At 39.3% G+C, this 17,282-nt stretch overlaps 2 protein-coding genes across 3 annotated transcripts; both read left to right on the forward strand.

The window, feature by feature from the left end:
- Nucleotides 1-4,259: 4,259 nt before the first annotated feature.
- Nucleotides 4,260-10,072, forward strand: LOC144526808 (profilin-2-like). Of its 2 annotated transcripts, none has more exons than XM_078264472.1 (3): nucleotides 4,260-4,618; nucleotides 6,108-6,300; nucleotides 8,035-8,440. In XM_078264472.1, exons 1-3 carry the CDS (start codon nucleotides 4,490-4,492, stop codon nucleotides 8,130-8,132), a joined length of 420 nt encoding a protein of 139 aa, XP_078120598.1. In that variant the 5' UTR covers nucleotides 4,260-4,489; the 3' UTR covers nucleotides 8,133-8,440. The 2 variants fall into 2 exon arrangements, with proteins under 2 accessions (XP_078120598.1, XP_078120597.1); XM_078264471.1 differs by having other exon boundaries at nucleotides 4,266-4,618; nucleotides 8,347-10,072.
- A 93-nt stretch (nucleotides 10,073-10,165) lies between these two features.
- Nucleotides 10,166-17,114, forward strand: LOC144526807 (uncharacterized). Its single transcript, XM_078264469.1, has 6 exons — nucleotides 10,166-12,199; nucleotides 12,327-12,448; nucleotides 12,524-12,689; nucleotides 14,548-14,663; nucleotides 14,742-16,956; nucleotides 17,030-17,114. The coding sequence occupies exons 1-6, from the start codon at nucleotides 12,070-12,072 to the stop codon at nucleotides 17,086-17,088; spliced, it is 2,808 nt and encodes a 935-aa protein (XP_078120595.1). The 5' UTR covers nucleotides 10,166-12,069; the 3' UTR covers nucleotides 17,089-17,114.
- The last annotated feature ends 168 nt before the right edge of the window (nucleotides 17,115-17,282 follow it).

The raw sequence follows: 17,282 nt of genomic DNA on the forward strand, positions 1-17,282 counted from the left end.
AGTGTGCGCAAGGATGTTTACGTACGAGGCATTTGAGAATCCCCCCTCATGTTGCCTTCAGACACCGTCGGAAAAGGTACAATTACGCTCAGGTAATCAGAATACAATTGAGAAAGTGAAAATGTTCTGAGTCTATATAGTCTTTAGTCATTTCGATAATTTAGTGTCTCTTTAGCTGAAAGTGCATGGCCTGTTGTGGTGGGGCCCTGAGGCAAAAATAGCTGATTGTGCTGCAAAAACAAAAAGTTGATTAATTGAGCAGTCAAAAAAAAACTCACCAACGATTCTAATGACTGATTATCATTTTTCACGCTGTGTGGTGATTTGATTAATACCATTAATCTAAGAATACCACAAGGAAACTTATAAGGTTCATTGACGCATCACAGAAGCACGACTGATAAACGTCTTAACATTGTATTTTATTTATGGACCCTCTTCAAGTCAGGTTACATAGCTGAACTCATCTTAAGGCCCTTATCACGTATGCATATTTTATCCTTAATTGATCATATTTTAAAGATTATTTTGGGCATTTTTAGACCTTCATTCGACAGGACAGCTGAAGACATGATAGAGGAGAGAGAGGAAGGAATGACATGCAGCAAAGGGCTGCAGGTCGGAGTCGAAACCGGGGCCGCTGCGTCGAGGAGTAAACCTCTATATATGGGCGCCCGCTCTACTAACTGAGCTATCCGGACGCCCGATTGATCATATTTGAGAACTAATTTTTAATCAAATAGCCGTAGGCTACCGGATGCTAATCGTGGCAACTAGTGATGAAAATAGTAATGGTTTTTATAATTATCAAGTATGTGTCTCCTGTGTGAATAATTGATGTCATTAAGAATTACCTACTGTCGTTTGACTTTGAGTTGTCAATCATGCATGTTTTGTATAAACATTAAGGACAAGCACTGAGGTGTAGTGCATTTTCCCAGCATCTGTAAATGTCAGACTTTATTGGAAAGCACTTGAAGGCATCAACTTTCTTTCTCTCTCTCTCTCTCTCTCTCTCTCTCTCTCTCTCTCTCTCTCTCTCTCTCTCCCTAGGTATTCGTATGCTGCAGTGTTACTATATTCCAGCATTACCATAGCGGTTGTACAATATTCTCAAAAAAATAGATCACAGGATCCTATAGTTCTTGTTTTGTGGGAGTGCTTTGTTAAAAATTACTTGTGTGAACTCTCCCCCTGTACTTTTATAGAGTCAAAGATCATAAGAATATCACTAGGGGAGAGTGGGGACGGTTGCAACGTGTGGCAGTTGCAACATTGCTGATTTCTCCAATCAGGAATGAGCTAGAGTCATGAAACTCCTAATGCACATGCTCAGTAGGCCCCTCCATCCGTCTGGAAGTTAACAGCCACATGTCATCCTTCCTTATGGGAGAACTGAAATTCAAGGTGAAAAAGTAACTTTTTTACGACCAGATTTTTTGTCATACTGTCTAAACTGTTTAAGTATATATCTTTATCATTATATAGTTTGAATGTGCAGTTGCTTAGCTCTTAACAGACTTCAGTACCATGTGTTAAAGCTAATTAGGCTAATTAGGCTAGCATCACTAGTTTTAAGATGTCTTTTTTTTGGTGGGGGAACAACTGTCCACACATGGTGTTGCAACTTTCCCTCATGACAACAATAATGACAATTAGATAAAATTGACATAAAAGGCAATTCAGTGGTTTAATAACTCTGGTCTCAAATAAACTAAAAAAATATTTGAATAATTATGCCGAAGTACGAGTTTTATTACATCTAAATGACTGTTGCAACTGCCCCTCTGTACTGTATAATTTCAGGGTCCATTTAAGTTCAAATTACTTCCATATTATCATATGTACACATGTTGCAGCATTATGGGCAGGTATGTGACATATATGGGTTTAAAAAAAAATTTCACTTCGGTTGCTGAGAAACTGAAGGAAATGTAAAAAGTGTTGCAACTGCCCCCACTCTCCCCTACTGAAGGGGTATACTACAACTCAGCAACAATCCCACAGCCTTTCTTACTTGTTCAAGTTTTAATTACACATGTAGTGAGAAAGGAAAGTTGGTTTAGAGTTCTCTAGTTTTTACAGTTTCAATATTGTTGATACAAAGCTATTATTCACAATATAGATCAGTTTATCTGCATTCACACAACATTCAATACAAGTTAACCTTTTTTTCTAAATTAATTTAGATTGCACTGTTGCACTTTTACACTGACCCTTAGTGTATTAGTTCTGGGGTATTATAAAAGACTATGTATATCATATATCAGTAAGACTAGTATATGGCAGAGCATGCAGTAACTCCTGCAACCACCACGGAGGAATTGACTAGAGGAATTATCAAGTTGTGGTTGTAGGATATAGCTACTGTATGCATCATGTCATAGCACTGCATTGCATTATGCAGCATTTGGTGAGGTGAAGTGAACTCTGTTTGGACTTTTTGTTAACTAACAAGGTCAACAGAAAAAAACTAAATACTTGGTTACTTACTTGTAAATACTTACAATGTGACAAACTTTAGCAAGTATATGAGTAGATCTGCATACAATTTAAAATGTTGTACAAATCAATCAACCAAAAGGATTTCAGTTTTGTGACTTTAAAAAAGAGGCATTTTAAAAAAAATAATAAAAAAAATCATCAATCAAGGGTTAAATAGCTGTTGTCTCAAGTTTTTCATATACCTCTGCACCAGAGAAATATCCTGTGGACCAGTCATAAGTATAGAGAACACTGCCCTTGGTGGCCATGGAGTGAATGTTTCACTTGGAAAGGGTATCATGCTTCTTTTTCCTTTTTTTCTTCAATGAACCTTGAACTCTCCACCATCCAAACTGGCTTATATGCCTTAATACAATTTTTTTTATGGCAATAATTCTTTTTCAGCATATTAATAGCAAATTAAAATTCAAACAGTGTACTAGTTCATCGTAGATGATCATTGTTCTCCGAAACAAAATTGTTGACCTAATGACATGGTCAAAAAGTGCCATACTGTATGCTTATTAGAACCATGAGCCATTTCACACAAACAAATAGTATCGGTTCAAATCTATTTGAACTTTGTGCTGGTGTGGAAAGCAAATCATCTGAAAGGTAAAGTGACTCTATCTTAACCATTTTTACGCATCAGCTTTACCAACATCATGTTTGGACACTTGGATGTGGCTGGGGTAATGAAAATCTGGAATTAAAAACTGGCCAACTTGCCAGGTTTGATCCCTGGTTTTGGCAAGATGAAGATGGGCTGATGAAGATTGCTCTTGAACCGGGCACTACACTTCTCCAACACTCCATTGTAGCACAAGATGAATTGGAATATGGAATAAGACAAACTTTGTTTTATTTAACTCTTGTGTTCTGTTTATATTGACATTACTTCTTAATAGTTTGAGGCCCAAAAGAGCTAAGTGCTGTTTGTATAAAAAAATATTTTTTCCCCATCAAATATAATTTTTGTTTTCTTCTGACCTTATTAAAAACCAATATCTAAAACGTAAGAGGTAACCCTAACTGTGATTGCACATTTGATAAAGGTTATTGTATTGCATTGTCATTACACCAAATAAGATCTTTTTTTTATGGCTATGCATTTACAAATATAGGCTAGCCTATTTTTCTTTTGTTTGTAATCCACGTTATGCTACATAGTGACGTTACTTATGTTTGGGTTAATTAGACCTCAAACAGGACTCTTTTTCTGTAGCAGACTTCTAAAATATGTCATCAGTTTAAGTATTTTTTCTAAGCAATTATGACACAATTAGGACAAGTATTAAGCTGTGTATGTTGTTTGAGCTGGACCCCCCCTACACTAGAGTTACAGATAGAAAACTGAGTGACATTTATGTAGGCCTATCTCAAATACACATGATGAGTAACTCTGATGTAGCAGGAGAATATTAGTAGTTACTAAGTTACATCAGTGAGGAACTTCCAACCAGGCTCCTAAGATTTAAAAAAATAAATTTTAGGCGGTAATTTTTTTGAAAGTGAGAAGATCATTTTGGAATCCATGGACATATTTTTTCCTCCACGCACTAACTGCTATCCTTAGCTACACAAACAGTCTGATGACAGTCTTTGTCGTTATTCCTACAACCTTCAATGAATGAAAGAATGACTGACTAAACGATGCAGTCAGTAAATCTTCATCCGCCTTTATGTGTACACCGGCATTCCCTCAGACAGTTGACTCTTGGCTGAGCTGATAAGTCCCATTTTATTCCGCCGCCTGCTGCCATAAAAGCGCCGGGGAGCTCATTGTGCGGAGTGATCTGATACGGACTACACCCAGCCGCTGCCTCACTGCCCTGGCTTTCTTTGCTGCCCCAGCCTTGACGTTGGTTAACGTCGAAGTGCGGGTTAGATTGGAGACTCTACATTTGTCTGTAGGTTTTCTTCCGATTTGGCTGTCTCCTGTTTGGCAACCGTACTTCCAAAGCTGTAGGGATTTTTATAACGTTATAGCATCAATTTCTTGAATATGTCTTGGCAAAGCTATGTGGAGAACCTGATGGCCGATGGCAGCTGTCAGGATAGCGCCATTGTTGGATATACGGACGCCAAATATGTTTGGGCAGCACATGCCGGTGGTACTTTCAACAATATCACGGTAAGAGGTCAACATTTGGTGATTAGAGCGAAAGTATGGTTCCGTTTGACAGTGTTGTTTATGTATCACCCACGCAGACGCTCGCCAGACTGAATAGCGTTAAAACCGTTACCTCGCAGGATCTAAATGACTAGCAAGCTAACGGTACCGCTAGCTTAGTGGGCTAACGCTAGCTAGTTTATCGGTGGCCTGTCTCGGTTATTTCCTGCCAAGGAAACGTTGCAGGATTAGACCTCGTGCTGATCAGATAAGGCTTCACACATTGTGGCTTGCACATTAAAACATGAAGCAATTAACCTTCATTGCCGTTAACAAGCGCTAAAGAAAGTGTCAAGACACCGTTATATTAACCTAAAGCTAATTTTAAACCAGCGAGTAGACGGTGTCTGACTTAAGAAAACGTGCATGCTTTGTGTGCACGGCCGCTTTGATTAGCTAGTTAAGCTGTTGATTTACCGGCTACCTGTGGTTAAAAGGCTAATTCTGTCGGACGATTGGTCAGCCTACGATGAGGCTTTCTCATTATACGCGAGCAATCGAGCTGCATATTCAGACATGTATAATTTTTGATAGAATGTCAAGACAATGTGGATTTTTAATTCATTGAGAGGGATGGTATGAGGGCTAGCCCGGTGCATAGACGTCACTTTACTTCCGCTACTCACTGCAGGGATGGGATATGTTCAGTCCCAGAAATTGTAGTACAGGGATCAATAGATTTGCAGGTTTCCAAATTCTGTTCATAAACACCCTCTCTCTAATATCATGCTGGCATTCCTAATGTTAGTATTATATTCAGTGCTGGTGCCAGGATAGACGTTTTACTAATGTTTGGAATAGGGCTACGACTAAGATTGCTATTATCGATTACTCTGCCGATTATTTTCTCGATTATTCACTCGTCCTATAGATTGTCAGGAAATATTTCTTAGTAACTTGTCAGAATCCAAGGTTGTGCTAAAATTGCTTGTTTTGAACATATTCCGTTGTCTACTATATGTACAAAGAAGCAGCAAATCCTCAAGTTTAAGAAGCTGGTTAAGTTTTTTTTTTTTTAAACAAATGTGTTAGCACTTAATGGATGTAACATAAAGCAGGTGAAGTAGACAGATGTACACAAGAGGCAATTTATACCTCAAAGTCAAGGCACACTGCTTTAAGGTATAAAAGTTAAAAGGCCTTTTATTTTTTTATTAATGGCTGCATAGTGTAGCTATATATATTGTCATTATAGTGTAGCAACTTTTCAGAAAGGCCTCTTTTTTTTTTTTTCTTTTTTTTTATAAATCTTAAAGCAGTGCCCATTGACATGTTAAGGAATTCATGTCATTTCTTGTGGAAATAAGTTGATTACTAATATTGTGTGTTTTCAAGCTCATAGGAATTATGCTTGTCATGTAACTGGAAGCACATTTGTTATGTCTGTCTGACGATCTGACTGAAAGTGAAATTGGCCCAATCCTGTCGTTTTTTTTGTGTTTTTTTTCAGTCTCAAGAAATTGATGTCCTTATCGGTAAGGACAGGGAGACCTTTTACACCAGCGGTCTCACTCTGGGCTCAAAGAAGTGTTCAGTCCTCAGAGACAGCCTCCATGATGACGGGGACTGGACAATGGACATCAGGACAAAGAGCCAAGGAGGAGAACCTACATACAATGTCACTGTGGGAAGAGCTGGAAAAGGTAAGTGTAGTTTAAAAACGGTTCACTTCATCATCATAACCATCAAAATGCTGTCTTGACACCATATTGTTTTCTGTTGTAAAAACATCACCGTTAACAGAGCTATCTCACATGTGTTTTGAGACTTAAGGAAGTTCAGACTGTTAACCGGCTCTGTTTTATTAAATGTACAACTTGAGATAATTTCCTCCTTAGAAAAACATTTGCTGGCTCCAGCTTCTTAAATTTGAGAATTTTTATGCTTTACTTAGTCATGCATGAATTGCGTTGGATTTTTGGACTATTGGTCAGACAAAATATGACATTAAGACATATTTGGCGTTGGCAAATAATGCAGGGTATTTTTCACTGTTAACATGATTTACAAAATGACAACTGCAAATGATTTGAGAATGGCGATAATCCTTAGTTACAGCCTTATTGCCTTTTCAGCTTGTCGGTTGATTAATCTTAATTTCTGCTGTAATTGCAATTATGCTCACAAATCGCTTTAGTAAAACGGGGCCCAAGAGTCACAACATCTTATGATGCTCTCAGCCAAGGCCTATAGATGCAGACATGTGAAATTAAAATAATTTGCGTATTTATTTAATAGTCTGCTTTTCATCACAAACCTCATGTAAACCAGAGTTTGCCTACTCTAGTCTGTTTGCCCGTGTGGTCCTCAATGTCTGATATTGCTCCAGTGTTTCTCACATATTGAAACTTTTTGGCAGTTTGACATCTAAGACTTTGATCGTTGGCTCCAACGTAGCATTGTATTCACAAACCATTTTAGTCTATACAGTTGTTCAAAGATAACAAAGCGTTGTCAGACTTTTTAATCAATTCTTCTGTATTAAGAAAAAGAAAAACCTACTGTGTTGCTATATTTTTATGTGGGAAACACTGATTGCAAACAAAACCAAACTGTTTTCCTTTCATTTTCCCAACACTGCTCCTTTTTTCTGTTGAGAGATTTCCACCTGTCATCCTCCTGCTTTGCATGTTATACTTAACAAAGGGTAGTCAAAAGAGTACAACTTAAATGTTGCATATATATATTTAAGTCGTACCCACAGTTTACACATCTGTATGGAAGATACAGTGCACCTTAGTCCCTGGCATGTATCTTATGTCTTGCTTTAGCAGAATAAGCCTGTCACTTTTTGAGTGCAGCACTTGACGGATGTTTTTTTTGTTGTGCAAAATCCACTGGCTCGTTAGTGTTAAGTTGCATCTTTTTTGCTGTTATAAGCATTGGTCGGCAGAAGCTGTCCTGACCAATCAAGTGCACTGATCTTCCTGCAGCTTATAATGGTTACATTAAAAAGGAAAAAAAAATCTGTGTTGGTGATATTCAACCATGTGTTAGATAACACAGGGCTGTGTGGGGAATTGCTCGCTTGTTTACTTGGTGAATATTCCCTATTTAAGGAACACTAGTGAGTAATAATTTGCAATGTTCAATTAGAACTCAATGAAAACATTTTTGGACACTGAATTGTCATCATTTGGCAGTCCAAACTGTATAAACAGTACATGGTAAAATGACCTGGTAGTGAAATCATCTATTACAGTCTAAGGGTGCATAGAAAACCTGGTTAGCCCTGTATGGCACGCAGTTGAATATCCCTGGACTACACACTTCTGGTGATGATACTTCTTACCTGGAATGCCTTTCCTTGACCCTTTTTAAAAAAATATATATATACTTTTTCTTAACTGTCCCTTTTTGTATCTCTTCTCTTTCAGTTTTGGTTCTTGTAATGGGCAAAGAAGGGGTCCATGGAGGCGGATTGAATAAGAAGGCTTACTCAATGGCAAAATACTTGAGGGATTCAGGGTTTTAATGTTTTCAAGCTCACTTAGATAAAATTGAGGGACAAAAAGAAGAGAAAAATATTGCTGTTTAAGATTTCTCCTGCAAGCAGTCAAATGTCTTGGAAACTTTTAATAGCAATGAAGAGTGGTAAGATACTGTGTCACCTTTGTTCCCCCCTTCATCCTGTGGGGGGAGACTCTTCAATTTAGTTCATTTTCTCTTTTTTTCCTTGTGTGCTCCAGTATTGGTTTTAGTCATGGGAAAGGAGGCGGTCCATGGTGGAACTCTTAACAAGAAAGCACATGCAATGGCTGAGTACCTGAGGAGGTCTGGATATTAAGCAACCTCCACCCATCCATCAACTTAGCGGCTCACTCCCACCCTCTGCATTTGTGTTAACACTACTTCCAGGATTAGATGGCATACAATGTTACTTCCTCCCCAGTCTACTTTTATAAACAGCCTTTTGTTTGCTTAACTCCTTCCACACTCCCCTTTTTTTTCTTTCTTTTTTTTTTCTTTTTTATATATAAATAAACCTTCCCTACTTTAACATTGTACTTCTCATGTTTTTGGCACTACAGTACTGGCATGTTCATTCAAACTATTAACCAAAAATGTGCAAAAAATGATTGCAAAGTGTAATAAAAGTGTAAAACAAAATTGGACTCACCTTGTATAACATTCACTTAGCAACTGGCTAATATTCCAAGGGGAAGTACACATGTAATGGTGGTGATGGTTTGCATAGTTTTGCTTTTTGAGCATTACTAAAAGATGCCAGTTTTTTTTTGTTTTTTTTTTTCTCCATCAGCATGTGGGCATTTAAAAGTTGCATGCATACCCTCTTTACAGATTCCCCTCTATCCCTGCGTAATATTCCAGCCAAAACCATCTTCTCTTCTGCCTCCATTATAGAAAAGACAAATTTCCTCTGACAAAGTCCTGAACGTGTGTATCAAATCGCCACCCTCAATCACAACGTCCTTTACCCTCCATCACACACTTTTGCTGTTGTACCTGAATGTGGTCTTAAAAGTTAATGATGTGGTGTTGGGCTGTTGTTTGAGTGTAGTGTAAGGTCAGTATTGCTGACGTCTCAAGATATTGTCATGACATTTCACCTCTGTGACCGCTCTGACGTTTGTCAGTCAGCTTCTCCTATTTGTAAATTTTTATGTAAATCACTACACACGTTATGTGAAGTTTTCTTTCCCCTTTTGGAACGATTGTCAGTATAAGAGGATTATCAGAATTACTTAAGCTAATTCTGATGGGTGATTATTGGTATCACTGTAAATCATTAAGACAACTTCAGATGACTAAAACATTTAACTGCTTCCTTAGACTTCAACACTACTTAAACTTGTCATCACTAATTGATTTGTTGCTAACTTCATGGCCATTAACCAATGAAACGGCAATGTCATTTTACTACAGTATGAATGCATTTTGACTGTAAACCGAGGGCTCCAACACCTTGGAATTATTTGCCTTGTGCTTTAGTCATCAAAGGTGTATTCACAAGTTGTCATAGTATGGTACTTAGAAGTATATTTAAAAGGAAAAACATGATGCTGTGTACACTAAACATATTGAAAATGGTGTTGGTTGGAATAAGAACATTTGTAAGTTGTCTTGTGAAAATTTTCTGAGAATAACTGTGTATTCTGTGCCATAAAAACAATCTGATCTGTTGCAACTACTAGTTGGATTTTTAACTGCTGCCCCAGCAAGAAGTAACTTTTAATGGCACTTCCCTAAGGGATATTTTGGCATCAGTAATCTCCAGACTTTGTGGAATATGTACAGAATTAAATGACAAAAAAAGAAGTTTGCAATTATTATTTTTTTTGTTGTTGTTGGAAATTCCTTCTGCCACAAAATCTGCTATTTCAAATGCCATGAATTGATGAGACAGCTTGTTTACAGACAGATCCAATAAAAGTTATTCCAACCAAAGGTCAAGCCAATATGTCCTGTCTGTTGCCTTGTGAGTACAAACTTGTGTTCAGTGATTTCAAAAGTTTTAAAGTATCATTGTTTAGTTCTAACTTATTGAATAAATGATACACTACTTAAGCAACAATGCATACATCTTTTGGGATGGATAACCTTGTGGATCTTGTAATGTACACTCAAACAGCAAAACACTACTCATGCCATTCATTCTTGAACTTATAGATTCCACTATTCTCTAATAATGGGAGAATCTGTCAGTGGATATAGTAAAGTTCTATCTCCCTGTGGTTAACTGTTACTAAATTCCAGAAATAACTAGCCTACCAATTGTTTTCTTTGCAGAAATTGAGGAAAGTCAACCACATTTTCAGTGGGCTGCAGGCTGTCATTGATGGGGAATTTATTATTTTGAAGGGACTCTGTCCACTCTAGTGTCAGACATTTAAACATCTGCACTTTTTGAAAAGTTATAAAGCAAAATTAGGTGACAGTTGTCTTTAACTCTTGGATTCAGAATGAATGAGGAGAAACAAACAGTTTACTATCTGATAACAAACTTTAGAGACTTCTTGATCAGACCAAAGGAAAGATGAACTGTTGGCTTTCATTAATAGAAAACCCTGTAAAAAGTAAACCCCATACAGCTTTTCCCTGTTTCTCCCTTTTCCCCCTATTTCTCACACCATCATATATATTCTGTATCTGCCCGTCCCAACTCTTTGAAGATATATGATGTTGACACTGAGTAAAACATACAAACCCAATAATTAATACTTTGTAAGGCCGCACAATGGATTTGTTCTAGGTGGCATGCATTTGCATCATTTTAGATGCATTTTCCCCAAAGTCAGACTCACATATTTGGTATCCTGGGAAACTTGAGATGTTATGTAGTTCTGAACAATGTTTGCCTGCACAGCATGAGTTTGTGACAACTGTTAAGGGTTTAAACCCATATATAACCTACAGTTGTTGTCCACATCCATTCAGCAACCAGTTAGACCTGAAAACCATTGTAAGTGCAAATTGTTTGCTATGACAAATTATTGTTGGTAGTTTTTTGAGGACATTTCTCTTACTCGTCTATGTGAAAAACTATTCTCTACAGGCTCAGAGAAAGCTAAACGGATATAGGCTTTAACAAACTCAAATTATATTACTAAAGGCCTGAAAACAAATATAATAATTAAGCCTAAAAAACTTAAGAAGACTGTCCAATAAGCCTTATAAGAAGATAAATAAAATGTGTCACATTGTAGTAACTGTAGTCTTTCACTGCCAAAAGGCCACAGAACCACAAGCTGCCCTTAATTGCTCTATTGACAACACCTGCTATGGTCAGGTGTTTGATTAAAGTAATTATGCCAGACCAGACCCCTTAACACCACCTGTGTTGAGGAAAGCTCAGCGTTTGTAGGACACTGTTGAGGCAGTTTACCCGTGTAGTGCTTTTTCTTAGTTCCAATGGCATGCAGTGAGAGCAGGGGCAGAAGGATTGTACTATGTTTAGGACTTTTAGCGTTTGCTAGTACATTTTGCCATTGCACAAAACTGACAAAACTTAAGGCATTGGATACATTAAGAGGAAACTTGACGCTAAGCAAAGGTCAAGCTAAAGCAGGGGATCTGCACCATGGAAGACTGTTAATTGGACAGAATTCTTTGCCAGATGATAAACTCAATGGAACCAAAGCCACAAAGAACTTCCTGGATGTTGATACAGATTACCAAGAAGACATGGGTATGTAAAGGAGAAATTTGTATACAATCCTGCATGAAAAAAACAACTATAGAAGTTGTAAATCATTACTTTTAATGTTTGTTTTTTTTTTTTTTTTTTGACACATCAAGTCCTATGCATGTATTACACCGCTTGGCTTGTAGTTGAATCTGTGTACATCGTTATTAGAACAGTAAATGTACTGATTTGAACTTGATCAAAACTATTTTTAAAAGGTTGGGGCGACCCTGAGCAACCTCAAAGACAGGGTTATAGCTTTTCAATGCCAGATAACGCAGCAGTTGAACAACTCCTTCTAATGGACCCAAAGGTTGAATGTACAGAAGACTCCATGAAGCTTCGAGTCCAAAATGCTGCCTCTACCCCTGGATCTCTGTTCTTTGTGGATAGGGGTAAGTTTACAGGCTCTTGTGGAATTTACAGCTCTATCATTTATACTATACACAATACTTGTGTATTGACTAAGAAGTTTCATGCACTTGTTATTAATTTATTTTTTTGTTGCATGTAATTGCTCAGGAAGTCACCTGTCTCCTCTGGCTCTGTCTAAGTTGCCACCAAGCTGTGGTTACACAATCGGGTCAACGCAAAGAGATTTGGTGTTGGTTGCACCTTACGATGGATGCTTTGTCGCTCTTGAGGTGGGATACTTTTGTTCTGAAAGCATTGCATGCTTGAACCATGTACACATGCAACATTTTGCTTTCTGGTTTTAGGAGGATAGCTATGTTCTCCCAATGCGTTGGTTTGGGTTAAACGTGAGGATGTCATGCCCTTCGATGAAGCCGTCTTCACCTAACCCACCGATGGTCACCTGCCACGCTGAGGGCATGGTCGTGAAAACTGGATGGACCGTCTCAATCGCTGAAATTAATATGAATTGTAAGTTTTGCCTTTTTTTTATTTTTTTTTTTTTCCGGTTAAGATCAACACTGAATAAAGGCATAATGTGTCTACGGTCCAAAAAGTGTAACAAATAATGGCTACAACAATTTAGTTGTCAAGGAATTGCTGTCACTTAAGTGACACCTGTGCTTTTCCTGCTATTCCATGTCAGACTGTCTGCAGTGAGAAAAGTCTCTGAACTCATCGCAAGACAAATCCCAGTCAATGATGCAGCATTAGTATTTGCTTTGGGTGACATTACAGCTGCAGTGGATAAAATGCAAAACACCAGAATTTGAAGTAGAGTGACATTTTCCTGCAGTGCTCCCTCTCCCCATATTGGCAGCTCGGTTTTAGTTTCTTTGCCATATCTCACCACCCCAAAAAAATGCTTTCTAGTTAGGCTTCTGAAATATATTGGGTGGCTTAGTAGTAAATTGCTGTCAGACAATAGTGGCTCAGTTAGTTCATAAATAACATATTCTCTATATCTAGTCAATATTGCTTCTTACCAATGTTGAGGACACTACTTGGAAAGTTTAGTTAGCCAAGCTACCAGTTATCCTGTACAAGTTGCACTACACGGAAGCTAATTCTAGCCCCCAAATGTATTGTGATCTTTGAAAACGTCCATGTATACATGAGGCGTCAGTGATCTTGAGCGGTTTTTATTTCAGACCTCAGGAGCAGGCTCTACTGCACTTGAGCTTCAGATATTCTCAGGGAAATGTACATGGTTGTGTGGACGCTACTGCACTACTTGATCAATAAAAGAGCTAAGCTACTGAAAAGCTAACTTGATTCAGAAAACCGCGATGCTATTGAGTAATGCCACTGCTTGCAATTCAAGTTGGATTTAGTGCTGTGATGCCGTTGGCACAGGTTGCTAATGCTACTTTTTATTTGCCAGGTGTCATAGTGACAAATGCCGGTTGGCATAAAATGCCTCGTACACCGGACCGGTAAAACCTGAGATACCCAACTCTAGTGCCTACCACAGCTTTAAGTTGTCCTGGTAAACTTATCCTGTATTCTGAGTCTTTATCTACTAACTGTAGCTGTCCCAACTTGACTAATAGAGCATATTTTCTTTCAGTCTTTAAAAGTTCAGAGGTAACTTTTTAAAATGTATTTGTTGAAACTGTCACTAACCTGACAGTAGCACATTAAGACACATGATCTGTGAATAAATCAAGTTCCTCTGCCTCCCCATAGTACTTCTGTGGCAATCGCAAGTTTTAACTGTGCCAGAAGATTTAACGAGAACCGAGGAGTCTCTAACCCATTGTCAATGACTGCTCGTAAACTTAAGTCAAACTGTGAAACTAGGCGGCACTGAATTAAAATGTGAATCAAGATTCTGCTACTGCATTGCCCATTTCTCACCTTAAATGTTTTCAGAAAAATATTTTGGTGTACTGTTTAGCTGTAAAATGAGTTTGTGACCAAGTCATGCCAAAATCAATTTTTCACAGGTCTGATTTCATGTGACAGTTTGAGTAAATATGTAAGTTATTTGAGTTACCAACTATAGTTTTAGGAAACTTCTGATTTTCAAAATTGCTCAATTTTAATTAAGTGGCTGGACTACTCGGGTTGTTTAATGGGGTTTAAGCTGTATTAAAATGGTCTGAAAGGCCTCTAATCATGTGGTAGAGTAGTACTCGTATTACAGAAGTTAAAGGAATACACTTCTGGAGAATGGATATCTTCAGTGTAGCAAGCTATAAACACATTTGCATTTAATTCATTTTGAGAGGGGAAAGGGAAATGTCTGCCCTTGTGACTAGATGTCTGTTTACATTTTCTTTCTTTTTTTTTAAAGTGTACTTTTCTGTAATGTATTACTTTACAGTGAATGGTAACTGGGAGCCATTGATGAAGGCTTCACCCAGATGTGGTTTCAGTGTAGTTGTACATCCCGAAGGTGTGGTCATCTCTGTTCGCTATACACCGTGCATGGAGAAAAAGGTATGATGCGTTTATTTAACTCTCAATTTCACCTTTTTTAGAAAATGTTTAGTATAATCCATTGACATTGTGTTCTAGGATGGAATGTACACCCTTGAATTGGCTGGAGAGGGAGAAACTAAAATTTCCTGTCCATCACTGCCTTGGCCACCAGCATCTGCAGCTCCACAGCCGCCCTTCTACCCTCAGCCAGAAACTGAAAAGCCTACTGCTGCTCCAAGGCCTCCACAGACTAAAGCCCCTCAGGGCCAAGTAAAACCACCATTCTACCCCTATCCCTTCTACCCTCAGCCAGAGACTGAAAAGCCTACTGCTGCTCCAAGGCCTCCACAGACTGAAGCCCCTCAGGGCCAAGTAAAACCACCATTCTACCCCTATCCTTTCTACCCTCAGCCAGAGACTGAAAAGCCTACTGCTGCTCCAAGGCCTCCACAGACTAAAGCCCCTCAGGGCCAAGTAAAACCACCATTCTACCCCTATCCCTTCTACCCTCAGCCAGAGACTGAAAAGCCTACTGCTGCTCCAAGGCCTCCACAGACTAAAGACCCTCAGGGCCAAGTACAACCACCGTTCTACCCCTATCCCTTCTACCCTCAGCCAGAGACTGAAAAGCCTACTGCTGCTCCAAGGCCTCCACAGACTAAAGACCCTCAGGGACAAGTACAACCACCGTTCTACCCCTATCCCTTCTACCCTCAGCCAGAGTCTGAAAAGCCTACTGCTGCTCCAAGGCCTCCACAGACTAAAGCCCCTCAGGGCCACGTACAACCACCATTCTACACCTATCCCTTCTACCTTCAGCCAGAGACTGAAAAGAACCCCCAGCCTGTAACATCACCCCCTGCTACCTCCATGCAGCAACCACAACAGGTCATAACTCACACCAGTGATCGACCTCCCCCAGAATCTGATATTCCACAACCTAGTGATGATGTCCCACAAGGCCCTCAACTGGGCTCTCCTTATATGCTACCTGTGTACTGCCCTCAGTTTTGCCCACCTGGAATTTCTAATTGCTGTCCACAAATTTCTTTTCATCAACATCACCATCATATTATTCCTTCTGGGCTTGGTAGTAAAGATGCACCTTCACTTTATCCAACACTGTCATTCCCCCAATTAGCATATTCTGGGTTTGGCGGTGGTTTAGGTTCTGGTCCCCTTCCTCAAAAGCCAACCAAAACAATGACGACGCAAGCTACCACAACTCCCACCTCTGCACCCATTTCATCTCAGTCCCAGTACCTTCCATATGGAAATGAAAAGTGGCCATATCCCCAGCCACCAGATGGCAACCCTGCTGTACTAAATTATCCCAGCAAGCCTGGAAGTTTTGAACAGTTAACTTACCCTTTTGTACCAAATTCACTATATCCGTATTGGCCATATCTACCACAAAATGAGGCACTGCAAAGAATACCACAAAGCCAATCACCAGCTCACTACAATGTGCACTCGAAACCTCAAGCTGCAGGTAGTGAACCAGTAAATCCAATGCTGCAATATAATGAACAGTCCCCAATGCAGCACAATGGGCAATTATTAGCATGGGACATTAATAATCCTTCTGGGCCTGATTTCATGTCTTATATTGGCCAATATCTACAACCGCAGCGCATGGCAAAGCAGCAGAATACGCCTACATCCGCGGAACTGCAACAATCTAACAAAGCCAGTAAATCTAGACTAATGCATCCAAAAGTCCAAAATGGAATTGATCGTCCTCTGGTCCCTTATGACATGCTTCAAGACACTCAAGCACAAACTTATGACAAGTCGACAACCCCCAACAATGCCTCACAGCCGGAACATCAACAGACTGTTCACTCCTATCCTGAACCAAAGAGTTATGTGCTGCTACAGCATGGCCCACCAGGTAGGGAGTCCAACGGTTTCAATCAATCTCCACTGCCTTCCAGAGACCTGGTTCATGATGCAGACTTGCAGGCACACAATCTTGCGAGGCATCACAGTAGCAAACCTCAAAATGTTAAGCCCCAACAAGAAACCTCCCAGCACCCCAAAATGTGGGGGAAAGGAATGTCCCGTCCTTTACCCGACGTCAACATGCCAAGGCCTGGTGATAAATCAAGTTTACCATTTATCTCTTTGGATGGCCCACATTCTGTTCCTTTGCCCCAGGACCCCTTTGTCAATGGGGCACATTTAAACCCTAAATTCAAAGACTTCTGGAGGCCTATGACACCTCTAGGCTCCGGCCAAAGCATTGAACCTCATGTTCTTGTAAAAGCATTTCAACAAAGAAACTCTGCAGCTGACCAACAAGCAAATGGTATGTTAAAGTGATTTCTTTTTTCTTTATTTTTTTAAACCATGTCATTGGGACTAATGCGTGTCTCCTGCAGGACTTAACCAACCCAACCAACCCATCCTTCAGAGAGGTGGAAATCAGAGCCAGAAATGAGATGCCTTCATCAATGTGAATAAAGAATTGGAACTAGACTTCCTAAGGTTGTGTTGTTGGTGGTGTGTGTTTTTTTTTTTTGGGGGGGGGGAAAATAGGTTTAGGGATCTTGTCTGAGGGTTGCATTTGTGTGGGGAAACAAAATCTAAAATGTCATCTTTGTGGGATGGTCAGTTTAGGACAACCTTTTTATT

Source organism: Sander vitreus, chromosome 12 (genome assembly GCF_031162955.1).
Source record: "Sander vitreus isolate 19-12246 chromosome 12, sanVit1, whole genome shotgun sequence".
Taxonomy (NCBI): Eukaryota; Metazoa; Chordata; class Actinopteri; order Perciformes; family Percidae; genus Sander; species Sander vitreus.

What these genes read in the sequence shown, in the direction of transcription:
- LOC144526807 (XM_078264469.1), top strand. Translation starts at nt 12,070, where the DNA reads ATGCCAGATAACGCAGCAGTTGAACAACTCCTTCTAATGGACCCAAAG. An exon ending in GATGCTTTGTCGCTCTTGAG is followed by an intron (nt 12,449 to 12,523) that starts GTGGGATACTTT and finishes TTCTGGTTTTAG; the next exon opens with GAGGATAGCTATGTTCTCCC. An exon ending in CGCTGAAATTAATATGAATT is followed by an intron (nt 12,690 to 14,547) that starts GTAAGTTTTGCC and finishes ATTACTTTACAG; the next exon opens with TGAATGGTAACTGGGAGCCA.
- LOC144526808 (XM_078264472.1), top strand. Translation starts at nt 4,490, where the DNA reads ATGTCTTGGCAAAGCTATGTGGAGAACCTGATGGCCGATGGCAGCTGT. An exon ending in GTACTTTCAACAATATCACG is followed by an intron (nt 4,619 to 6,107) that starts GTAAGAGGTCAA and finishes GTTTTTTTTCAG; the next exon opens with TCTCAAGAAATTGATGTCCT. An exon ending in TGTGGGAAGAGCTGGAAAAG is followed by an intron (nt 6,301 to 8,034) that starts GTAAGTGTAGTT and finishes CTTCTCTTTCAG; the next exon opens with TTTTGGTTCTTGTAATGGGC.